Raw genomic sequence first — 26,747 nt, 5'->3', positions numbered from 1 at the left:
ATATGACTCTATTCAAGTAGCGGCTTTCTAGTGGTAGTCCCATATCAATTCATTCACGTTAATGATAAGAATGATAATGATCTGTGATGTAAAATGGCTTCCATTACCGTCGTATGTCTCTCCAAACCCGAAAATGGTCATTAATCTGCTGTTTTAAGAAGACTAAACCCGGAGATATGGGTCTAGTGAGAAGCTATCCGAAGAAACGAGTTGGTAAGCAAACTGAAGAGTTAGATTTTGGAAACACTACGACAGAATCAGTCGAATTATTTAAAGGTTCAGCCCGACCTACAGATACAGCCTCGTAGTGGTATTGATGTATAGGAGAGAGTAGGGGTTGGGGGGGGGGGAGGTTGCGGTGCTGGTAGACCCATAATCCGTCCTTTTTTTTAAAGAAGGATAGACCTATTCCCATCACGTTTACTGAAGGTCAGTTACTCACACGCCCTCTCTCCGTGCGGAAGGTGTAGGATACTAGGTCTATGGTCGAGACACCTTTTTTATGGAAAAAGGTCACACAAATGTTCGAGATACATTGGAAAAGGTCACCCAGATTGTCTACTTTGTTGGGGTTTTATAGGTGAATGAAAGATCTCCAGGAGTATTAGACTATAAGACAATGCTGTAGTACTACAGCTCAGCTAAGCGTGATTATTGGCTTTCCGAAGGGTTTTTGAACTCCACAACACTACTTTATCCTTCTAGTGTCACCTTGCACGGGCTCTTGCTCTTAAATCAGACTTTATGGGATTTCAAACCCATTTCGGCATATAGTGACCGCAGAATAAAAAGACGTACTCGAATTTCTTTTTCTTTAATATTCTACATTTCTAGTAGTAATTCAGTTGTACTGGAATGCAGTTGAAGGAGACCTTACCTTACAGACCTTACATCTTGTTCGGGTTGCCCCAGGTCCCTCAGTGTAAGGCACCTCTAATGTCTACCAGAGAGTTGCTAGTACATCCTCCGGTATATTTTGCATCTTCCAATCTTTGATGGTCTGGGATGCAGCTTAGATATTTGTCGAGCTTATTCTTAAACACATCTACGCTCACTCCTGATATATTCCTCAGATGAGCTGGCAACGCATTGAATAGACGCTGCATTATCGATGCTGGTGCGTAGTGGATTAATGTCCTGTGTGCTTTCCTTATTTTTCCTGGTATAGTTTTGGCCACAGAGAGAGAGAGAGAGAGAGAGAGAGAGAGAGAGAGAGAGAGAGAGAGAGAGAGAGAGAGAGAGCAACTTCCATAGGAAAACCGTTATATGTCTTGGGCACCAATGTCTTACAATGGAGCCTACGAATCACCCATTTTTTATATATGTATATCTGTACTGACGGTACCCATTTATGCTAAGTTGCGTTACAATAGGATACTAAATATCTCTCAGGGAACCCCTCCCTCCTTCCCCCCTCGCCTTTTTTGGCGCCAAGGGCGTCGTACTCTTAAAGCCAAAACGCCGGAAGCGATCCCACAGACCTTCGTCTCCATCGATGAAACTGTTGCTTGGAAATCAATTGCCCGAAGGACGCTCCCGGCTGGAGTTTTCATAGATTTTCTCTCTCTCTCTCTCTCTCTCTCTCTCTCTCTCTCTCTCTCTCTCTCTTCCATAGCCTTTTGGTTGTAAGGGTTTGAACATCTTATCGTTGTTATTGTAACTGATGTTTTTGCTCTTTGGGATCTGTTAAGGAAACAGGAACTGACCTTTCTTTAAGATGCTGTGCGAACCTCCATGATAAGATACTATCGAAACCTTCATGATGAGTTGCTATCAGAACCTTCAAGATAAGTTACTATCAGAACCTTCATGATAAGTTAGTACTATGAGAGCCTTTATAATAAGATACTATCAGAACCTTCCTGATAAGATAGTGCTATGAGAGCCTTTATAATAAGATACTATCAGAACCTTCCTGATAAGTTGCTGCCTGAACCTTCATGATAAGATAGTACTATGAGATCCTTCGTATAAGGTAGTATCAGAACTTTCATAAGTTGCTATGAGAACGTTCATGATAAGTTGCTATCAGAACCCTCATGATAAGTTGCTAAAAGAGCCTTCATGATAGGATACCATAAGAGCCGTCATGATAAGTTGCTGCCCGAACCTTCGTACTAAGTTGCTATAGTACCTTCAAAAAAATATAATCTGTTTCAACCTGTTTCTGATATGTATAAGACAAGTTCCTGACATGCTTTAACATATTTCACTGTTGTGTGAATCCATTAGGCTTCTGTAAGGTCAGTAGGTTGGTAGGATACCATATAAGATACGCTGCAGATGCTCTTCAGGACCTAGGATCCTTAGGATAAACAGGAGGACTCTGCAAGACGTTTCCTGAGAAAGCTCGTTTAGCAAGCTCAATGGGATGCCGTGTTTAATACTACAGTAGATTCACATCAACCATGCATCTGATGTCTAGACCAATCCCTCACGACGCTCTTGATTGGCTGTTGATAAGCCAATCACAGGGCTGGAAACTCTCAGTCTCGAGAGAGTTCTCATAGGCGGGATGTATGTTCCACCTCTCCTGAGGGATACTTTTGAAAGACATATCCCTCAGGAGAGGTGGAACATACATCCTACCCATGTGAGCTCTCTCGAGAGACTGAGAGTTTCCAGCCCTGACTGGCTTATCAACAGCCAGTCAGGAGCGTCGTAAAGGACTGGCCTAGACGTCAAATGCACGGTTGATGTGAATCTACTATAGTCCCTAGGGAGCAAAGCGTTATATATACCCATTTCTATGTATTTCTATACATTGATAAACGGTATCTTTGATCGCTGAGGGGAAAGTACTAAACACTGCAAAAGTTAAGTCAAGTCTTTTAAAGATTTCAATCCCAAGAATCAGGAATAATATTATATTCTAATCCTTGGTTAATCCTAGGTCAGTCCTAGTTTGGATCTCCATTAAATGCGACTGTGCAGTGCACGATTAACCTAATTCCTATTCACCTTCGCTATTTGCTACAGTATCCCAGACGTTTGTTAAATCGAGAAAAAACCTCTTTAGGCCTAGAAGCATCACTGAGTACTCCAGTGAAGATTCAAGTTACTGCATTTTATTTTGACAGTATAGAAGGACTTTCTCGGTAAAGATTTTACATTCTTCGCCTGGTCTACGTTACAGACGCCATCCCAAATAATTCAGAAAGAGGAAACCCCAGAATACGAAATGCCTCTCACGCCATTTCCAACCGTTACCATCTGTCCGCTAACCAGTTCTAACGCGGTTCCATTGATTGGCTGTAGTGAACCTTTCGACGAGGTTATTGACTTGTACTGAAGTGTTCTAACGCAATACCCTTGGTTATGTGGGAACACTCGAACACATTGTATTTGACATTTGGGACATCGTTTAACTAAGTGTACGAAATATTTGAAGAGAGTATCAGTAGATTGTATTGAGTCATTTCGAACGCACCACTGAAGCATACGCAGCATTCCAAATCGGCGTTTAATTAATGTGAAGTTTCGAATACAATGTCAAAGTGGCAATCAAACTTGCCAATAGATCGTAAACCTACAGTAATCACATATTAACAGTGTCCGGAACGCTGTGACACATCATGTATTCAAACTCCTCGTATCTCCTGAGTTATTCATGCGCATGATTAACCGAGTCTGAAGCACTCGCACATTATATTAGCTAGCTGTCCGAAGCATCGGTAGTCCTATTCGAAGCATTTAACGTAGCGTCAGCGGTATCTGAAGCTTTCAAATTTACCATTGAATGCATCTGAAGCATTTCAGTGCACCATAAACGGTATCTGAAGCATATAAATGCATTATTAGCGGTATGTGAAGCATATAAATGCATCATCAACGGTATCTGAAGCATTTAAATGGGCCATTAGTGACATCTAAAGCATATAAATACATCATCAACGTTATCCGAAGCATTTAAATGTACAATTAATGACATCTAAAGTATTTAAATGTATCATCAGCGGTATCTGAAGCATTTAAATGGGCCATTAGTGACATCTAAAGCATTTAAATACAACACCAACGGTCTTAAATTCGCCATTATTAGTACCTGAAGCATTTAAATACATCACGAACGCTATTTGAAGCATTTAAATTCACCATTAATGGCATCTAAAGCATTTAAATACATCATCAGCGGTATCTGAAGCATTCAATCGCACCATTTAGTTGTGTCTGAAGCATTCAGAAGCATTCAAAGGCACCAGGAAACGTCCCTGGAAGCATTGCAGCTGGCAGCAAGGTGCCACTGAACTGAGTCAACTAACTGACAGCTGCTGTTTCTGCTGAAACAGTTGATCATTGATCACAATCGCAGTATCACTGCCTGCTGCTTCTGAAACACAGCTTCATCACTGATTACGTCTTTGAATGTTAAACAATCGTCCTACTCGATACCACACTTGATTGTTGTCACAAGCGCTTCCTCTCCTTCAAACCCAGGAAATCGATATTCGTCAAGTCAACGCCGAAGCCATTCTTAGAACAGACTTCAAAAGCATTTCTCGCAAATTTTGACGTCAGCGGGAATTCTCTTTATCTCTCCCTCTCTCTCTCTCTCTCGCGCGCGCTCTCTCTATCTCTCTCCCCCTCTCTCTTTCAAACTGCGTCACCACCGCACTGACCTAGGTTGCTGTGACGCCAGTTCTTGTTGGTCAGTCAAGTTGGATGGAGTTCTGAAAACAAGGCCTTCAGAGCGAGTTGAAAGGGAAAACAATATTTGTTGTTGAAATCGAAGTTGTCCGTAATTCTGAAGGTCTAGACTCTAAGAGACTTTTCCAGATATCGGTCTAGATTCTGTTTAGTTGATACATTCGCAAGGACATACATCAGTTCTATACAGTTATACATGATTCACTAACATGATCATTCATTGCACCTCTTGATCTAAGCCGTCTAGCAACCTCACCCCTCAAATTAATTACCAGGTCGTAATGAAGCGTAACTGCGTCTGTAAATAACTCTCTCTCTCTCTCTCTCCTTTATATGTACGTATCATTGATTCAAATAGTCGCTGACATTGGTTCAGGTTCGCTTATGTAGGCATATGTTTTAATGAAACCCTACAACGCTACACAGCAATAAACTTATATAGAGCTTACTTTACAATATCAGTTGCCAAGAGCATTACGGCATTAATCCGCTATGTATCCACCCACTCCGAGGTCTAGTACTAAACATGGCGGAAGCTCCTTGGGGCGTCGTGTCTAGTACTAGTCCCTCGGGGATCAAAGGATCATACACATACCTATTTCTATATTGTGTGGTCGACAAATTATAATGATATACGATAATCTTCGCGTAGGTGGATACGTATGTGCTGGGTTAATGCCAAGAATTGCCGTAAAATTCTACCACCTAACCATATGTGAAATAAAAAAATTCCACGGACCTAGGCTCTAGTTTAACAGAAAGTAGCACAGCCATAATATTAATCAGCTTAATATTAAGTAGCAAAGAGTTTGGCATCACTTCAAAATTAAATTTCATAGACTTCGACCTTAACATGTTTAAAAATATTCGCTTCGACGATTTCTACGTCAGTTTCAAGCGAGCTGTTACTGAATGTGGCATAAGCATAACCCTGAACAAGATTTTAAGGAAATATAATAATTTTTAAGGAAATGGGATTAAGTTTTAAGGATGTGTAATGATCGTTAAAACAACTCTGCCATCTTGGCAGTTACCCCACCGAGAACCGCTCGTTCTCTCGATGGAAACCTTAGCAGTTCCAATCCTGTGTTAGGCCTACTCTAGCTGCTAATGGCGTGCATTTCATTTGTTCTGATAATACTGCTCCTTTTTGGCACGTGGAGGAAGCTTTTGCGTTTTATTTTATTGTTAACATTTGTTTTGCAAAACTACCTCATTATTGTAATGATTTTATTATAAGTGCAGTTATAGTCTTTATGTAGAGATATCACTATATGCTACTTAGTGAGCGGTCTAGAGCGGATGACACAGAAACACGCGAATTTCATTATATTGTAAATATAATATTATATTTATATAATATATATATTGTAATATATATATATATATATATATATAATATATATATATATATATATCGTGGCTCTTGGCAAGGCCCTTCATTTTAATTGCTTTGGCTTTGATAAGCTTAATCAAGGGCTCTCTATAAGAGGAGAGTGGTTGGTTCCACGCTGAGTGTACTCAAACCGGGTGCCTAATCATATAGGTCTAGCAGTTTGTTTGGTTCGTTAAAAATTTACGTTTCTCCTTCCATTTTCTTTCGTTTTTAGTCGTTCTTCATTTATTTATTTATTCAGCCTTCATAGAGAGAGAGAGAGAGAGAGAGAGAGAGGATGAGAGAGAGAGTAGAGAGAGAGCCGTGAGCACATTAGACATAAGCCCTATAGGTTACGAAAGTAAATTCGGAACCGGCTGAAACCTTGAAAACGTCCATTCCTATTTTCAGGTTTTCAGGGGAGATTTGCTGCGTTCGCACTCCCTATTTATGTCAAGATGAAGCCATACTTGGTACTTGGCTCTCTCTCTCTCTCTCTCTCTCTCTCTCTCTCTCTCTCTCTCTCATCCGCTGTTGTTAATTGAAGGAGTTGACTATTGTGGGTTTGAGCCCAGTAGCCTAGGCCTACCACTGATCTACGCGCACACATGTACGTATGATCATATCCTTATCCATACACACATATACACACACTATATAAATATATACCCTCTCAATATGCTACTAAATTGCACGGGCTGGATAAGGCGTACCCACATTTGGTAGGTAGACCCATGACTATGGTAGACCTATTATCCAGTTACTCTTCAGATATCTCTCACTCCAGCTGTCTGTTGCTCCTTCCTGTCTGTCTGTCTTTCTGTCTACATGTGTCTGTGTTGTTTAAACGACCGTGTGAAGCCCCTCTCTCTCTCTGCAGCCTTTCGCCTGTTCTTACAGAGCATCTGTCTTTCTTCCTTCTGCTATTTTCGGAGAGCGACTGCAGAGCAAGTCGTGCTAAAAATTGCCTTTTTTAAAGCTATCCCGGGCATTTGCTTGTTCTTTTACGAAGCGAGTTAAGCGGATCATGAAGAAGTGTGGTCTCTTTGCTGATGCCACTTTGAGAACGTATTATGGATAAATATAGATTTTTACTTGTCAACATTACAGAGGGAATATGTAGGGAATCTCTAGAAAAACCTAGATTTACCATTTGCGTTTATAGAGGCCAATCATAGAGCATAATATTACAGCGAGGAAAACTATTTACAGTCGATCTTCAAGTAGAGGCAACTTGTAGAGCATATTATAATCGAACAGCCTTTACTGAGGGTATTTCCAGGAGTTCGATACTGAACATATAACTAACTAGGAATTAATTTGGACTTTTCTAAGGGCCACTTTCAAAGAAAGAGTATGGGAGGAGGGGGTGTTTGGGGGGGGGGAGGGGGGCTACTTCTCAGTGCACTTTTATGGCAGTTACCCGGAGATTAGAGATTAACCATCGAGATGAAATTAGTCCCAGTCTTCAGTGTTCTTAGCTAAAATTTACCTTCGTTTGATCCGGGGCCACTTATGGAGCGTGTTACTACCTGAAGGCCACTCATAGAGCATGATAGTACTTCTTATAGGCCACTCATAAAGCATGATACTTCTTAAAGGCCACTCATAGAGCATGACAGTACTTCTTAAAAGCTACTCGTAGAGCATTATAATATTTCTTAAAGGCCACTCAGAGAGCATGATGCTTCTTAAGGCCACTCATAGAGCATGATAACGTCCTAAAAGCCACTTACATACAGCATATAGCAGCTTCAGAAATAGATTCTCATCGCTCCTTTTCAAATGCCACAAGGCTAAACATATCAAAATAGGACTTAGCTTTTGCCTTATCCTAAATCATGACGTGATCATGACATCGAAAGGCAGCTTGCGATGCCTGTAGTCAGATACTAAGTGTTACGGAAACTTGCAACAAATCCAAGCGATCTGGTGCTAGTGGAAATAACATTGGTCCCTACTAGTCTGTAAGTTTATCCTTCTTCTTCTTCTTTGATTCTGTTTTGAGACCAGCAACGAGTCTAGATATGTAATCTCAAGACAGAATCCAACCTAACCTATCCTAACCAAGACTAACATAACGTTCGCTTTCGTAACTTGATAAATTAACATAGATCCCTTCTAGGCTCTCCTTTTATCCTCTTTTGAGACCAGCGTGAGTGTAAATACGTACTATTCTGACATAATTTAACCTTCCCTAACCCAACTGCAGCCTAACCAAACCTACACATAATATTATGTAACTGTAGAAAAAATAACACTGGTCCCTTCCATTCAGCCGCAGACAAACTCAAGAGCTTCCACTATTCAAAAATACGGAAATATCCAGACAACATTTTATTTCTTTTTAAATTTAGAATGAGTACATACTATCCTGAACGGAATTAAACCTAACTTGACGTAGGCTAACCAAACCTAAGCATGCATAATATGGCAAATACAATAACACTGGTACTTTCCAGTCAGCTTCAGACAAACTCAAGACGATTCTCCTCTGTCACTTTCACTCTTAAGTCTTCAAAAACGAAAACATCCAGAGGACGTCATAATCCTTTTCAATTTAAAAGAGCTTTTGCTGACGGTGTGTCACACTTTAACCTTCTAGTGACTTATTATGTATGGGAATAATGTATCTCACTCACCAACCCACCTCAATGGCTTCCTGTTGCTCAGCAGTTTTGACTTTATCTTCCAGTGAAAAGTGTAAAGCTACTTTGCCCAGCCTTTACTTACCTAAGCTACTTATAGAACGGTTTTATATTATATTATTTTCTGGCGAATGGTAAGGTGTCACAAATCACACTCATGTGTTTTTTTTTACTTTATTATTATTAATTTTTTAAAATTTTGTTCATATGAGATGTGCTTTTTCTCGAGAAATATGTAGGGCTTATGATTCAGAAAGTATTATTATTATTATTATTATCATTATTATTATTATTATTATTATTATTATTATTATTATTATTATTACTTTCTAAATAATAATCTTCCGTAGCTGTGAATATCTGTATTTAAGGAAACCGAGAGAGAGAGAGAGAGAGAGAGAGAGAGAGAGAGAGAGAGAGAGAGAGAGGATTATGTGTACTACGTATTAGTAGAGACAAAGAAATTCCAAGGATTAAGAAAGAGAGCAGGCATAGGGCAAAAAAAGATTTAAAGACAGACAGAACGAAGATAAGAGAGAGAGAGAGTCTTTCAAAATCTAGGATATGCCGAAAGAATTAAACAACGCAGAGATTATATTACGAATCCTTCGAACTCAAGGAGAGAATTATTCTCCCACCTTGTAACACCCAAAGGGCAATCTCTTCCCATATTTTATGTTTCTCTCGACTCGTAATAATTTAATAATCTATCCTTCTCTAACGGGCAGTGTATTGTTTCATTCTTTGTAGCCACCGCCCATCCATTTTTGGGCCTGGGCTAGATGTGTATATAAGGTTGAGGTTGCCACTCTCTTGGGACTTGGCTCATAAAAAATGCAGTAGTCTGCGGAGTTCCATTTGAAGAGTAATGAGCCACAGTGAGGCACAAGAATTCAAGTAGCCTATCTAATAGATTTTCCTAATACTGTTTGTTTGATTTATTTATTTATTTATTATTGTTGTTGTTGTTGTTTTTGTTTTTATTGTTATACTGAAAGTGATAGTCTCATAAGCTGCATTATATATACATATATGTATATATCTACCTATATATTATTATTATTATTATTATTATTATTATTATTATTATTATTATTATTATTATTATTAATTTTTTGGGTTTATCACAGTCATGCAATTCGACTGGGTGGTATTTATAGTGTGGGGGTATTATTATTATTGTTATTATTATTATTATTATTATTATTATTATTATTATTATTTGTTTTTTAGGAAATGATGTACAAAATAATAAGCCAGTTTTCAAAACCAATTCGTACTATACAATAATAATAATAATAATAATAATAATAATAATATGATAATAATAATAATAATAAAAAGTTTCCAGAACCACAAAGATAACAAAGAGAGCTTCCAACTGCAGAGAGAGAGAGAGAGAGAGAGAGAGAGAGAGAGAGAGAGAGAGAGAGAGTCTGTATTCTCTCCTAGATTATTTATCCGTTGAATGAAGGTCAAACCTGACTGAGCCTTATCGGAGACACAAAGGTCATAGGAACTCATGCATAAATCTGTAATTGACGAGAGAGAGAGAGAGAGAGAGAGAGAGAGAGAGAGAGAGAGAGAGAGAGGACTGAAGCATTTAGGAGACAAATGTTATTAAAGAAATATGAATCACACTCTTTCTAAGTGTGACATAATATATGATATTATTATTATTATTATTATTATTTATTATTATTATTATTGATATTCACTCCCTTTTCCTTCGGTGGGGTAGCTTCAGACACTATTCAATTCTCTCTTTTACAGCAAATTCAATTGAATGACGTATAGAGGTCAGTGCCATTCCCCACTATAGACACGTCGTTCCTGCCTGACGTAAGAAGTGTCCTTGTAACACGACACGAGCAATGTTGATATCCACTCGTTGTGGGAATTTATTCCCCTTCTTCTTTCTCTGCAGTAGGAGTGGACGACTAATGCGTCTGTGTGAGAGTTTATCGAGATTTCGTTAACAATTCTAAAACGTTTCTAGTCATCGAACACTATTCTCAGTGTATAGATGTATGGTGAATATATGAAACAAATAGAAATACGTCAATCTTTCCCAATCTGAAGAAGAAACATCTGTTTCGTACGAGGAAAAGGATGATAAATGTTACACGTCCAATTCCCGTATCCCGGGTCAGTCATCTATCGATTGTGCCGGGTGAAGGAAGGCAGGGAGGCCTTGTGGGGTGATTGGGGGGCGGGGGGGGGGTGAGGGGAGGGGGGAGACCTGCGTCACACACACACACACACACACACACACACACACTGCGTCACCCAGCATCATTACAGTAGTCGTCTCTCGGCTGGTGTGACGGAAGTTATCCTTTCCCCTCCCCCCCTCCTCTGGGGGAGCCGTGACCTTAACCCCCCCTAACACCAGGCCTTTCCACCTCTCCTCCATCTAGCCTCCCTTCTCCCTTCCTCCCTTCCAGGAGCTTCCAGGACATTCTGGAAAATTTCTCAATGGTTTGAGCGTCCGTGAGGGAGACTTCAGTATAAACTGCTAAAGCATTTTTATAAAGTATTTTAATAATTGTCGATGTGAGTCTGCATAATTCCTACGGGATTTTGGCCCATAGGATACTTCTAAATAGCTTTGAGTCTTTCTACCTTTGATTATGATTTGAAGGCGTTTTAGGGCTTTCCAGTATTCTATAATCTATAAGGACATTATAGAAGTGTTTTCTAGGACGTTTGAAGATTCAGCCCATAGGGCATAAGGGGCTTTCGTCACGTTTCCACTTTCTAGATAACTCTGGCTATTTCCAGGGTGACTTATAATCTCTCCAGAAATATTCGAATATGTTTTGAGATGATATTATACAGCTTTTCCATGGATTTTTTATCGTTAAAAAAAAGCCCTATCGTCTACAAATACCTATTCAAGCGTGTTCTAGAACATTTTAAGAGTGTCTAGAGTATCCTATTCAAATTTGTTCTAGAACATTTTAAGTGTCTAGTGTATCCTATTGAAGCGTGTTCTAGAGCATTTTAAGAGTGTCTAGTGTATGCTATTCAAAAGTGTTCTAGAAGATTTTTAAGTGTCTAGAGTATCCTGCAATGTTACTAGACAGTCCAGGGCATTGACAATAGTCTTTCTAGAGCATCCTGGAATTCCTCGGATGCTTAGTTCCAGACCGTCTTTCTAGAGCACATGAGAACATCACGAAGGAGTAACCTGAGCTAAGACTCTAGTTGTCTTTTCCATTTTCAGGGTCTTTGGTCTGGAGACTTTAATCAAGAGTCTGTCCAAGAGTTTTCCCTGAGTTTTGATCTCTTCTGGTTTTTTAGGGCCATTGTAGAAATGAGCTTCAGTCCCTTTTTCCAGTTAAATATTTTTAATGAATGTACCAATTCTGGTGAAGTATGCATTTATATAAGTGAAATTATTATTATTATTATTTTCTTTTTGCTCTATCACAGTCCTCCAATTCGACTGGGTGGTATTTATATTGTGGGGTTCCGGGTTGCATCCTGCCTCCTTAGGAGTCCATCACATTTCTTACTATGTGCGCCGTTTCTAGGATCACATTCTTCTGCATGAGTCCTGGAGCTACTTCAGCCTCTAGTTTTTCCAGATTCCTTTTCAGGGATCTTGGGATCGTGCCTAGTGTTCCTATGATTATGGGTACAATTTCCACTGGCATATCCCATATCCTTATATGTATTTTCATGTCTTGATACTTATCCATTTTTTCCCTTTCTTTCTCTTCAACTCTGGTGTCCTATGGTATTGCGACATCAATGAGTGATACTTTCTTCTTGACTTTGTCAATCAACATCACGTCTGGTCTATTTGCACATATCACCCCATCCGTTCTGATACCATAGTCCCAGAGGATCTTTGCCTGATCGTTTTCTATCATTCCCTCAGGTTGGTGCTCGTACCACTTATTACTGCAAGGTAGCTGATGTTTCTTGCACAGGCTCCAGTGGAGGGCTTTTGCCACTGAATCATGCCTCTTTTTGTACTGGTTCTGTGCAAGTGCCGGGCATTCGCTTGCTATGTGGTTTATGGTTTCATTTTTCGTATTGCACTTCCTACATATGAGAGATGTTATTTCCGTCTATCGTTCTTTGAAACATATCTGGTTCTTAGGGCCTGATCTTGTGCTGCTGTTATCATTCCTTCAGTTTCCTTCTTTAGCTCTCCCCTCTGTAGTCATTGCCATGTGTCATCGCTGGCTAGTTCTTTAGACTGTCTCATGTATTGTCCGTGCATTGGTTTGTTGTGCCAGTCCCTCTGTTCTGTTTGTCATTGTCCTGTCTCTGTATATTTCTGGGTCTTCGTCTACTTTTATTAGTCCTTCTTCCCATGCCATCTTTAGCCACTCGTCTTCACTGGTTTTCATATTGCCCCATTGCTCGTTCTCGATGTTGACGCAGTCCTCTATACTTAGTAGTCCTCTCCCTCCTTCCTTTCGTGTTTATGTATAGTCTGTCCGTATTTGCTCTTGGGTGTAGTTGCTTTGTGTATTGTCATATGTTTCCTGGTTTTCTGATCTATGCTGCGGAGTTCTGCCGTCGTCCATCCACTATTTCCTGCGCTGTATCTGATTACTGGCACTGCTCATGTGTTTATGGCTTTTATCATATTTCCGGCGTTTTTGAGTTTTGACTTGAGTATCGCCTTGAGTCTCTGAATTATTCTTTCCTGATCGTGTCTTCATCTCTTGGTGTTTTATATCCCCTCCTTCCATTATTCCCAGGTATTTGTATCCTGTCTCATCTATGTGTATGATGTTGCTCCATCTGGTAGCTTTATCCCTTCGTTCTCCGTTACTTTGCCTTTTTGTATGTTGACTAAGGCGCATTTTTGTTCTATTCCAAACTCCATCCATAATGTCCCCAGATACAATCCTTACAGTCTGGATTAGGGTATCTATTTCCTTGATGCTCTTACCATACAGCTTGATGTCGTTCCATGAACCATCAGATGGTTGATTCTGTTGCTCTTTTCTTGAGTTGGTACCCGACATCCATCTTCTGTAGTACTTTGTCATGGGAATCATGGCTACTACGAAGAGTAGTAGGGGACTGTGAGTCGCCCTGGAAGATCCCTCTCCTGATTATTAACCTTCTGCTAGTCTTATTCCAGAGCTTGTAAGTATTGTATTCCAGTTGCGCATTGTATTTTTGAGGAAGCTGATGGTGTTTTTTCCTCTGCCCCATATATCAGGCATTTCTATTAGCCATGTGTGTGGTATCATGGACGAAGGGTTTTTTCTTATTATTATTATTATTTTTTTTTTTTTTGTTTTTTTTTTTTTTTCCCTATCACAGTCCTCCAATTCGACTGGGTGGTATTTATTTATAGTGTGGGGTTCCGGGTTGCATCCTGCCTCCTTAGGAGTCCATCACTTTTCTTACTATGTGCGCCGTTTCTAGGATCACACTCTTCTGCATGAGTCCTGGAGCTACTTTTTCAGCCTCATTTTTTCCAGATTCTTTTTCAGGGATCTTGATCCGATCGCCTAGTGCTCCTATGATTATGGGTACGATTTCCACTCTGGCATATCCCATATCCTTCTTATTTCTATTTTCAGATCTTGATACTTATCCATTTTTTCCCTCTATTATTATTATTATTATAAGCGACAGATAATTCCATATGAAACTTCTGAAGAAGTGCTAATAATAAATATACCAATTCTGTTGAAGTATGAATTTGTATCAGTAAAATTGCTGATATTAATATTATTATTATTATATTATTATTATTATTATTATTATTATTATCGCTAGAAATGTCCGATAAAGGTGTTTTGCGTTGAGTTGAAGATGCAGGAATTATAGGGGAGGATATTTATGATTTATCTGTTAGAATGAAAATGTAAATAGATAAATGATGTGCGTATCAAACAAGAACAATTATTTTTTTTATGACATATAGCTTATTTTTTATTTTAATTCACGTGGGCGAAACAACGCGCTATTTGACCGTAGATTTTAGCACGCACTCCGAGTAAGCTGAAGGTCGGACCACGCCCTGTTTTCAGTAAAATATCCTTAATATATAATTACCATTCTCAAAACTTCTGAAAAAGTACCGGTAAACAGATTCAAAATTCTGTGAAAAAAAAAACAGCAGCCAACAAATAAACTTTTGTATAATAAGACAAAATGACCAGAAGTATGCATATCTTAATAAGTAAGGAAAAGCGCGGATTGCTATATATAGCTATGGCGCGGTCCAAGACGTCAGAACGCTACTGGTTATATGGCAACCCTGGTTATCGTTACAAAGTAAGGTAAGGAATTCTGAGTATTGTCAATTGTAAATTCATGATAAGGTTCCCCCCACTTGCTGGATAAGTCGAAATGAATAAGTCTCATCAACTTTCGACTCATTCTGATCAAAGGTAAGATGTTAGTTTAATTTTGTTTTTATAATAGTAGTGATGTAGCAGTGAAATCTAATCATGTATATTTATAACTATATTGATACTTACATGCACCAGCGCACATGTATGTACGTATATATAATGTATATGTTTGTTTGCATATATATATATATATATATATATATATATATATATATATATATATATATATATATATATATATATATATATAGTATATGTAAGGTAATTCCACAGGAAAATGACAGCCAGGCAGAAGGTCACTACCAAGCGATCTCTCTCTTTCTCTCTCTCTCTTATTTATTTATTTATTTATTTTTCCTTTTGCCCGGCGATGCCCCAATGAACGGGGTGAAAGCGCTTGGCACTAACCCTCTAGAATGTCATTTTCCTGTGGTATTCGCTTATATAATTGAAGTCGCGTGCATATGTATACTGAGATTGAAATTATGTGTGTGTGTGTGTGTAATACATACATATCTATCTATCTATTTATCTATCTATCTATACATATGTGTGTGTGTGTGTGTGTGTGTGTGTGCAGAGAGAGAGAGAGAGAAAGACTGACTGAATCAACTACTCAGGTACCAGAAGACGCTGACGTTCACGTCTCAAAATCTAACACCCCAATTATTATTAATCTTGCCATCTCTCTATTTCAGTGCCGGTGGAGGCCACAGCATTTCTGGGGGCGGTTGCTGCCTTCGTAGTCTTTCTCTTCGTATTATTTCTGTACCTGAACAAGAAGCTCTGCTTCTACACCGTGGGAAACTTCCCATGCTGCGATGACTCCTTAGCGAAGCCAGATAAGCTCAAACAGTTAGGTGAGTAACCCCCTTTTAGCTCAAACAGTTAGGTGAGTAACCCCCTTTTCGAGTGTAGTATTCCCGTTTTCTATGCGAGTCTTATAGGGTAACAGCCTCGCTTACCCAATGTCGCTTAATCTCCTATTTATTATTCTTTTGCTGCCTTTACCAGTTTCCAGGGATGATGTAAGTGACTGACTGAAAGGTTTATTTGTTGTGGCAGGTTTGGGTTGTGGTAGGTTATCTGTGAATTGAGTCCGTATGTGTATTTTGTGATATTTAATGGTATATATGTTTTGTGTATATATATTATTATATATATATATATATATATCTATATATATATATATATATATATATATATATAGATATATATATATTATTATAATATAATAATCTAATAAGATAATAGTTATAATCTAATAAAAGGAGCCCATAAAAACGTCAAAATATAGAAAGTAAGTGCTATATTCCAGAGACTGCTCTCTCTCTCTCTCTCTCTCTCTCTCTCTCCTCTCTCTCTCTCTCTCTCTCTCTCTATATATATATATATATATATATATATATATATATATATATATATATATATATTATATATATATATATAGACGTTTTTATGGGCTCCTTTTATAAGATTTAATTCTGTTGTAACAGAACATTTTTATGTGGACTGTAGGCATTACATAAGATTCTTTGTGACGTTCCTTCGGCCCCTAGCTGCAACCCCCTTCATTCCTTTTTTTTTATTGTAACACTTATCTTTGTCATTCTCTTTCTTCCATCATACTTTCCTGAACCCTCTCGAGTGGTTTAACGGGCTCGCCTACCGATACGGTAATCCCGAGTTCGATTCCCCTCTCTGCTAACGTGGAATTAGAGGCAGTTAAGTATATCTAAGTTTAACCAGACCACTGAGCTGGTTAACAGCTCTCCTAGGGCTGGCCCGAAGGATTAGATAGTTTTACGTGGACCTAGAGCTTATTATGGGTTCCGAACTACATTATATCGAAAAATTAATTTTTAATCACCAGAAATAAATTCCTCTGATCCCACGTTGGAAGAGCAAGGAATCGAACTCGCTACTACCGAATCGGTAGGCGAGCATGCAACCCACTCGTCTAGCGAGGAATCGGGGGAATTTGCTTCTGGCGATTAGAAATTAATTTCTCTATGTAACGTGGTTCGGATCCCACAATAAGCTTTAGGTCCCGTTCCTAGGTAACCAGTTGGTTCCTGGTCACGTGAAAAATATCTAATCCTTCGGGTCAATCCTATGAGAGCTGTAAAACCAGCTCATTGGTCTGGTTAAACTAAGATATACTTATGTTACACCATTCAGACCTTTTTTATTACTGTTTCCCATTCAGAGCTGAATGACCTCATAGGTCCCGCCGCTTGGCCTTTGGGCCTGAATTTTATATTCCAATCCCGACGTCCTTCAGTAAGAAATGGGGAAAATCCCTTGTATTCCAGTTCTCATTCCCAGCTCTTTCTTGGGAATGCAGTTCTCATTCCCAGCTCTTTCTTGGGAATGCAGTTCTCATTCCCAGCTCTTTCTTGGGAATGCAGCTCTCATTCCCAGCTCTTTCTGGGGAATGCAGCTCTCATTCCCAGCTCTTTCTTGGGAATGCAGCTCTCATTCCCAGCTCTTTCTGGGGAATGCAGCTCTCATTCCCAGCTCTTTCTGGGGAATCCAGTTCTCATTCCCAGCTCTTTCTTGGGAATGCAGTTCTCATTCCCAGCTCTTTCTTGGGAATGCAGTTCTCATTCCCAGCTCTTTCTTGGGAATCCAATTCTCAATCCCAGCTCTTTCTTGGGAATGCAGTTCTCATTCCCAGCTCATTCTTGGGAATCGTACGGCTTTCCCCTCCCGCGCAGTGGCCACAGATCCTCACCCTGAAGAGGGGATTAAAGAATTCAGGTCATCGACGCCCCTCGTCGTGGGGACAATGCCATTCCTTGACCTTGGGGTCTCCCGTTGGCGTTCGTGGGCGTCCTTCTAGAAATTCCCTCGCATGTCAATCTCCATTTCTCTGCCTCGAACCCACCTGTCAAAGGGATCGATCTCACGAGGGGGGTTTAAGTACGTTTGTTTATTGTGTGTGGTTTTTCTGGTGTGAGTTGTGTACTTATTTACCTTGGAGTTTTTTTTTTTTTAACTGTGTTGGTCTAGGTTAGAGTTAAAGGGGTAGGATAGCAATCCCCCCGCCCCACCCCAAATTTCAAGGAACCGGAAGCTTAGATCAATTGGAGCCACCCATATGTAAGAGAAAAAGTTATGTATTCGTGTATACATATATATATATGTGTATATATTCAGTAAATATACTTGCATAATATATATATATATATATATATATATATATATATATATATATATATATATATTATTTGTGTGTGTGTGTATGTGTTTGAATTTTTGGTAATGTAAACTTATGCAAGAAATTTTAGAATAAAAGTAAATGAGATGTACGTGGCATTCATGAAATTATAAAATTTGTGATAGCATCAGCAGAGAGGGAAAAGAGACAGTTTACTGATGCAGAGCTTCTGTCATGTAAGCCCAGTTTGCATTAGAAATGGAGACCGGAGAGTGTCTGGTTTGATGTCGAAATTGCCCTGGTACGAGAAGATGCAGCATCCCCATATTCATTTGATGATGACTTTGAAGTTGTTTGATATTATGTTACATTGCCGTGACTGATCCGCTGATACAATGGTTAGTGTCGTGGAACGCCACTCAGTTGTCGCGAGTTCGCGTCTCCCCCAGAGCAATGAAAAATCACTGGCTTTGTACCACGATCAGTTACTGCTGCAGTGTGGGGTCCGGGGTGAGAGGTTGAAACCAGCATTCTTTGGAAGCTTGAATTTCAAGTAAGTGGCCCTTTGGTGGGCTTGTTCCATGTGAACTGGTTTGTTTCATCTACTGAAATAATAATAATGATGAAGCCATGGGTGCAAAGATGTGAGATGAGAGATAAGGAAATGAAGTTTGATAAGTACAATACACATCTTGGTCGAAACCAAGACCTAGATAACCTTGGTCGAAACAGTCCAAGTGTACCACGATGCCGAGACTCGTAGACTCATCGTCGTCGTCTTGATACCTTTAAATGTCATTGAGGTACTGATCCCCTAGTCGCACTTTCCACGAAATTCAAAGGTGAAGGTTAACCGATCTCTTTGCTTAACCTTGTTCGTGGTAATGCTACTTTAAAGAGCTCAACCTTTCAGCTTTAACTCTCTCCTCTCTCTCTCTTCTCTCTCTCTCTCTCTCTCTCTCTCTCTGTATAATCGAATCTACTGGTCCATTTTTACCAAATACGTTGGTGAATGCAATGGCCCTCTTAGCTTATCCGAATTCTTCACACTTTTTCGATACGCACGTCACTACAAAACCTCAGATCCAAATGGAAGAATGTGAAGAAATTCTTTCACCTGGATCTTAGAGGCTTTGTATTGACAGGCGATTATTGTGAGGAATTTGAGAAGTTAAGAGGGCTTTGTTGCAATTAGATTTATATATATGTGGCAGGATTCTCAGGACATTAAGTAAGTCTATCAAGGTCCAGCTAACATGCTTTGATACAAAGATGGACATGAATTGTCTAATTAACCCTACACATATGTCTGTCAAATTCAGACATACTTTACCAGAGCTCCATATTGTTTAAATCTGCCCATCTGCCTGTTCGTTTTCAACAATTCTGTTGTTCTGAGGTTACTACCCTTATGTGCACTCTCTCCTCCATTGATGTGACTGACCAAAGTTGATGAAGAACCAGGCTAATAATTTAACTTCTTAGGACTTTGGTCAACAAAAGCGCAGGATGTCATGGAACATGATATCATCTGTATAGAATTACTGGTTACTTTGTGACGCCAGTTTTAATAGACACAAATCAGTTAATCAGTTTCACCTGTTATAATTGTCTTATTGATGACCATACGGTCAGGCCATGTAGTTTCTGGTTAGATTAGGTTGGGTTAGGGTAGGTTTTACTGGTTTTCAAAGATGACTTTGGTGGTACCTCAGGCCTGTACATACAGTACGAGGGCTGTGTGCAAATCATCCCTAGAATAATAAGCGCAGTAAAACCCTACAGAAAGCTTATATTGTGCTATGTGTCAAATGGAAGAGACCACTGTGTTTATATTATGTTATACATCATGTTATATATGACATAGAAGTGACTGCTTTGTTTATATAATTCATGACATGGAAATGTACGGTGTGTTTATATCATGTTTGTATACCATGGAAGTAACTGCTTTGTTTGTATCATGTTATGTATGACATGGAAATGACCACTTCCTTTATATCATGTTATGTATGACATGGAAGTGGCCACTTTGTTTATATCCATTTTATTGTATGAAAACATGGAATTCCACTTGTTTAGATAATGTTATGTATGACATTGGAATTGGCCACTTTGTTTATATCTGTTATGTATGACTGGAGTGGCCACTTGTTTGTATCTGTTTATGTGACATGGAAGTGACCCCTTTGTTTATATCATGTTATGTATGACATGGAAGTGACATCTTTGTTTGTATCATGTTATGTATGACATGGAAGTGACCACTTTGTTTGTATCATGTTATGTATGACATGGAAATGACCACTTTGTTTATATGTTATGCATGACATGGCGGGGAACATCTTTTTTTTTTGTTTTTTGTTTATATCATGTTTGTATGACATGGAAGTATCCCCTTTGTTTTATATCATGTTATGTAATGACATGGAAGTGACCCCTTTGTTTATATCAGTTATGGTAAATGACATGGAAGTGACCACTTGTTTATATATGTTATGTATGACATGGAAGTGCCACTTGGGGTTTGTATCATTGTTATGCTGACATGGAAGTGACCCTTTGTTTATATCATGTTATGTATGACATGGAGTGACAATATTTGTTTGTTCAGTGTTTGTTAACTGGAATGACCACCTTGTTTATGTTATGCATGGACATGGAGGTGCATCTTTGTTTATATCATGTTTATGTATGACATGGAGTGTCCACCTTTGTTTATATCATGTTATGTATGACATGGAAGGACCCCTTGTTTATATCATGTTATGTATGACATGGAAGTGATCCCTTTGTTTATATCATGTTATGTATGACATGGAAGTGACCCCTTTGTTTATATCATGTTGGTGTATAATTGGAAAGTGGCCACTTTTGTTATATCATGTATGGCATGACATGAGTGATCCCTTTGTTTAATCATGCTTATGTTATGACATGGGAAGTGACCCCTTGTTTGTTATATCATGTATGTTATGACATGGAAGTGATCCCTTTGTTTTATATCATGTTATGTATGACATGGAAGTGACCACTTTGTTTATATCATGTTATGTATGACATGGAAGTGGCCACTTTGTTTATATCATGTTATGCATGACATGGAAGTGATCCCTTTGTTTATATCATGTTATGTATGACATGGAAGTGACCACTTTGTTTATATCATGTTATGTATGACATGGAAGTGGCCACTTTGTTTATATCATGTTATGCATGACATGGAAGTGACATCTTTGTTTATATCATGTTATGCATGACATGGAAGTGACCACTTTGTTTATATCATGTTATGTATGACATGGAAGTGACCACTTTGTTTATATCATGTTATGTATGACATGGAAGTGACATCTTTGTTTATACCACGGCAGGTGCGGCTTACAACTACGGCGATGGGGAGAGCTCGAGCGACTCGGAGGAGGAACTGACGAATCGGCTGTCGACCTCGAAGAGCTTCCCCTCGGCCCTGCGAGACAACAGCCAATACCACCACCACCACCACCATCTACACTCCAATCATGCCCACCACAATCACCACTCCCACAATCACACCCACGTCCCCCATACCAGTCACGCCCCTTCCTCCTCCTCCTCCGCCTACCACTCCTACAATCACTACAATCACCTCAACTACCATCAGCTGGGACCGTCGAGATCATCCTCCCAATACTCGGCTCCTGAGGAAGGCGGCTCTGCAGGTATGGCAGGAGGGAGGGGGGAGGGGCTTTCGTGGTTGTGATGGGGTTGCCTGTATATATATATATATATATCCTATACTATTATATATATATATATATATATATATATATATATATATATATAATAATAATAATATTATTACTGCCCTCCCAAGACTTCCAACAAGATTTTTGTAATGTGATACTCCTATAAATGCTATAATATTATATATATTATTTATATATATACATATAAATTGTTAAGCTTTGTTCTCTCACTTTCCCTATATGATTTGATCGCCTCAGAGACATTGGCTGTATCGCTTACAATCGTCAGTTTCCAACTTACCAATTTGCTAAGTCTCCAAAAAAATATACATAATTTTCCCAGAATATACTACATCATTTAAAGTCTTTTCCGTCCTCCTCTCTCCATATGACCAAATCTCCTTAGAAATCATTCCTGCTGATGTTTACATTCTTAAAAATTCACTGATATTATGAACCGGTCTCCCCACAAGACCGAACCGCCTTTAAAAAAAACTCTCATCCTCGTCCCCAGGTCGAACCGATGGCTGCGGGTGCGACACGACGAGCGACCTCATCTCCCTCGCCGAGAAGGGTCGCGCGGGCGTGGCGGGCAGCGGCGGTGGCGGCGTCGGCGGAGGAGGAGGAGGAGGAGGAGGAGGAGGAGGAGGGGCGGGGGAGGAAGACCCCGTGGGCGTGGGAGTCGGGGTGTCGTCTTCGTCGGCCTCTTCGTCGGGGTCGACGACCAGTGGCGACGACGACCTCCTAACGCATCGGGCGTTGCGACACAGGGACCCCCGGGCCTACCGCCAGATGTCGCCGAACAGGTCGCCCTACGATGAAGGGTATCAGCCGGTGGGTGTAGTGATGATGATTGTAATAATAATCATTCATTCAATAATTATTGTTGTACCATAAATATTATTATTATTATTATTATTTATAAGATAAAGTTATTTAAAATAATATTTATCATTCATTCAATAATTAGTATTATTATACTATAAAATATATTATTATTGTTGTACTTAGGAAGCAGACCCTCTCTCAAGCATACTTTATTAAAAGTAATGGCTACTTCAGCAGCGGCTTTTTTTGTGCTACTTAAACAGGCTATTTCACTTTTATTCTACTGTAACTGATACTGAACAAAATAAGCTCATATAATCTCGCTGAATCGTTGGTAATTTTTATGCAGTACATGATAAATGTCTAGAAGAATCTCGTATGTTGATCATAATTATCATTCACTAATTAGAATGATGCCATAAACGATAATATATAATTATTGCGGATTTCTTTCCAATCGCAACATTCTTGACCACTGACTCAGTTTTCACCAAATTTTCTCGCAGGGAGGAGAGGACGGCCTTGCCGGGGAGGCTCTCCTATTGAGGTGCGGCTCTGTGGAAGCCGGCTTCGCCTACGACCTTCCGACGAAAACGCTGACGGTGCACGTCCTCCAGGCGAAGGACCTGCCCAGCAAGGAGAGAGGAGGGGCCACCAATACCCAGGTAAAGGGGATGATGCCCTGCTTCTTCAGGCGGTAGTTCCTCGTTGGACGAGTGACTTTCGGTGGTCCGAAGTTCGATTCTTGGCTCGGCCAACGGGGAACCAGAGGAATTTGTTTCTGGTGACAGAAATTCATTTCTCGATATAATGTGGTTCGGATCTCATAATAGCTGTAGTTCCCATTGCTAGGTGACCAATTAGTTCCTAGCCACGTAAATAAAAATCTAATCCTTCGCTCCAGCTCTAGGAGAGCTGTTAATCAGCTCAGTGGTCTGGCTAAACTAAGATATACTTAACCTTTTTAATTTTATAATTGGTTCCTAGCCACACAAATAAATAACTAATTTATTAGTCCTTCAAGCCGGTACCCTAGGAGAGGTGTTAATAAGCTCAATGGTCAGCTTAAACTAAGAAATATTTAACTTTTTAATTGTATAATTTCATAAGTTAATTGGTCCCTAGCCACGTAAAAAATATCCAATCCTTCGGGCCAACCCTAGGAGAGCTGCTAATCAGCTCTGTGGTCTGGTTAAACTAAGAGATACTTAGACTGTTTTTTTTTTTTTTGGGGGGGGTGGGGGGTGACTGGGCCTGAATTCTATATTCCATTCTATTGTTATCTGCTTTCCAGGTGAGGGTCCTGCTGTTACCAGGAAGGAAGCAAAAACACAAGACCCGCATCAGACCAGGAGACAATCCACAGTTCAACGAAGCTTTCGTCTTCACCAAAGTCAATCCAGGTGATAATGACTAAGATAATGAAATTATGAGAATATTAAAATATTCAGATATTAGATTACTGAAACAATGAAGTATTAAAATGATAAAAGATTATAGTATTAAAGTATTGTGATAATTCTTAAGATAAGAAAATATTAGAATATCAAAATATCAGATATTAGATTACTGAAACACTGAAGTATTAAAATGATAAAAGATTATAGTATTAAAGTATTGTGATAATTCTTAAGATAAGAAAATATTAGAATATCAAAATATCAGATATTAGATTACTGAAACACTGAAGTATTAAAATGATAAAAGATTAAAGTATTAAAGTATTGTGATAATTCTTAAGATAAGAAGATATTAGAATATTAAAATATTTAAATATTAGATTACTGAAACACTGAAGTATTGAAATGATAAAAGATTAAAGTATTAAAGTATTGTGATAATTCTTAAGATAAGAAAATATTAGAATATTAAGATATTTAAATATTAGATTACTGAAACACTGAAGTATTAAAATGATAAAAGATTAAAGTATTAAAGTATTGTGATAATTCTTAAGATAAAAAAATATTAGAATATTAAAATATTCAAGTATTAGATTACTGAAACCCTTAAGTATTAAAATGATAAAAGATTAAAGTATTAAAGTATTGAAGTAGTAAAGGATTGAAGTATTATGATATTGAAATAGGTAAATTTTGAAATATTAAGATACTGAAATGATAAAATATCAGACCATGCAAATATGAAAATATTGAAATGTTTAATTAAAAAGAAAAAAAAAATGTTAAAATATTCAAAAGGTCTTTCAGTAGTGTTTCCGCAAAGTTAGTATATATACCTTTCTGGTTAGCCATCGTTCTGCTCTCGGCTAGCCGGGCACCACTAGCCTTCTTGGTTAGCCATGTACCCACTCTAGCTAACCTAGTACCCAACTGATTAACCATATGCCCGTTTGAACCACCCTGATGCCCGCAAAAGTGAACCAAGTGTCCCTTTTAGTCAACCCAGAACCAAGCGCTTACAGAATTATCCACTGACCTGTGACCCCATGAGTTCCTGTAATACTCTTCACATTCCTCCTATCACAGACCCCTAAAGGGTGGTGGGGAGGGGGTGGGAATTTAGTGCCGTCAGTGCATCTCATGCGGTGCACTGTAGGCATTACTTAGGCTAAGGCCCCACCGAATCCGTCGCGGCGCGTCACGTGCGTCCAACACGACTACGCGTTTTGTGCGTTTCGATCAACTGTCATAGTTCAAACACGAGTGGCCCCACACGGCGCATGAGCGTGCGTGGCGTCAGGTGCGTTACCGGACTAGACTCACAAGGAACAAAACATTTTGTTTTTAGCCGCACGTGGACGTGCGTCTCCGAGCTGGGGTCCGCATGAAGGAAGAAATTGTGGTAGACCTACAACAACCTGCATTTGAGCCACCTGCCCAACTTTGAGTTATAATCAAATGTGATGATTTGTGGTTATGATAAAGGATTAAAGTATTTTTTTTATTATATTCTAATGGATACATTTATGTAAATATCTTTGTTTCAGAAGTTCCTGTATCAAAGTGTTCAGTTCACACACAATTCTACGTATCTTAATTTTTGTATTAAATAAAATAAAGTGCAACTTTACAAATTTCGAAATCAGTAATCCTTCCCTCAGAGTTACTACAAGTTTCTTACGTTGATACGGATCTTCTGTAATTGGTATCAAATTTTGATATTCGTGAATTAAGTCAAAGGTTTTCGGCGTTATCCGACAATAAAAAAAAAAAAAAAAAAAAAAAAAAAAAAAAAACTTGTCTGGACGCTATCGTAACTTATGAAAGAGTTTTGCATATTCTCCACTCTTTCCTCTTCTAAATTTATGTCATACGTCCAGATTTTCCTACTGTTCAACGCCTCTAATTTGGTTGACAGCACCGAGTCAGAGGAAAACCTCGCGCGCTCCCTTCATAACGGCAAGTACTGGTGAAGTTTGAATTGTCCGTCTTATAACCGTCACTCGTTTGTCTGGTTGGGCCACACGCGCAGAAGACGGAGACGCTTGTAGACGGATAGCCGTGTTGCACGCACGCAACGCGCCGCGACGGATTCGGTGGGGTAAGCTTCTTTGCAGCGGCCCTACGACCCCTAGCTGCAACCCCTTTCATGGTTTGCGAGGTCTTTCAAACATTTTTGTTCGTGGTTTTGTGTTGATGAGTGGCCTCATAGGTCCCAGCCTTTGACCTAGATTCTTTATTCTCCTTCCGCAGAAGACGTTCAGCAACTAGGCGTCCGTCTGCGCCTGTACGGCTGTGAGCGCATGCGCCGAGAGAAGATGGTGGGCGAGGTCATCATGCCCTTCGCCTCCATCAACCTCACCCTTGGGAACACCTTCTGGCTCACGCTCGAACCCAGGGCGAACTTAGCTGTGAGTAGCGGAGGAGAGAGAGAGAGAGATAGAGAGAGAGAGAGAGAGAGAGAAAGAGAGAGAGAGAGATTATGTATTCCAAAGCAACTGCAATTGCAACTGCATATGAAATTGATCAGAGTAGAGAGAGAGAGAGAGAGAAAGAGAGAGAGAGTTACAAGGATTAGGGTGTCTCAAAGACTTATTAGTCTCTCCGAGGAGAC

The 26,747-nt window shown here is 39.3% G+C and overlaps 1 protein-coding gene across 3 annotated transcripts in view; it reads left to right on the top strand.

Annotated features, from left to right (window-relative positions):
* The window catches only part of LOC135218372 (synaptotagmin-14-like), a 77,362-nt gene that overhangs the window by 30,069 nt on the left and 20,546 nt on the right, over positions 1-26,747 (top strand). For all 3 annotated transcript variants that reach the window (XM_064254627.1, XM_064254628.1, XM_064254629.1), the window contains exons 2-7: positions 15,710-15,871; positions 21,549-21,875; positions 22,417-22,736; positions 23,237-23,395; positions 24,025-24,133; positions 26,387-26,544. In XM_064254627.1, coding sequence (XP_064110697.1) covers positions 15,710-15,871; positions 21,549-21,875; positions 22,417-22,736; positions 23,237-23,395; positions 24,025-24,133; positions 26,387-26,544 — 1,235 coding nt within the window. The remainder of the gene's footprint in view (positions 1-15,709; positions 15,872-21,548; positions 21,876-22,416; positions 22,737-23,236; positions 23,396-24,024; positions 24,134-26,386; positions 26,545-26,747) is intronic.

This window comes from Macrobrachium nipponense, chromosome 9 (assembly GCF_015104395.2).
Source record: "Macrobrachium nipponense isolate FS-2020 chromosome 9, ASM1510439v2, whole genome shotgun sequence".
Lineage (NCBI taxonomy): Eukaryota > Metazoa > Arthropoda > Malacostraca > Decapoda > Palaemonidae > Macrobrachium > Macrobrachium nipponense.
This window is presented reverse-complemented; position numbering and strand designations above follow the sequence as displayed.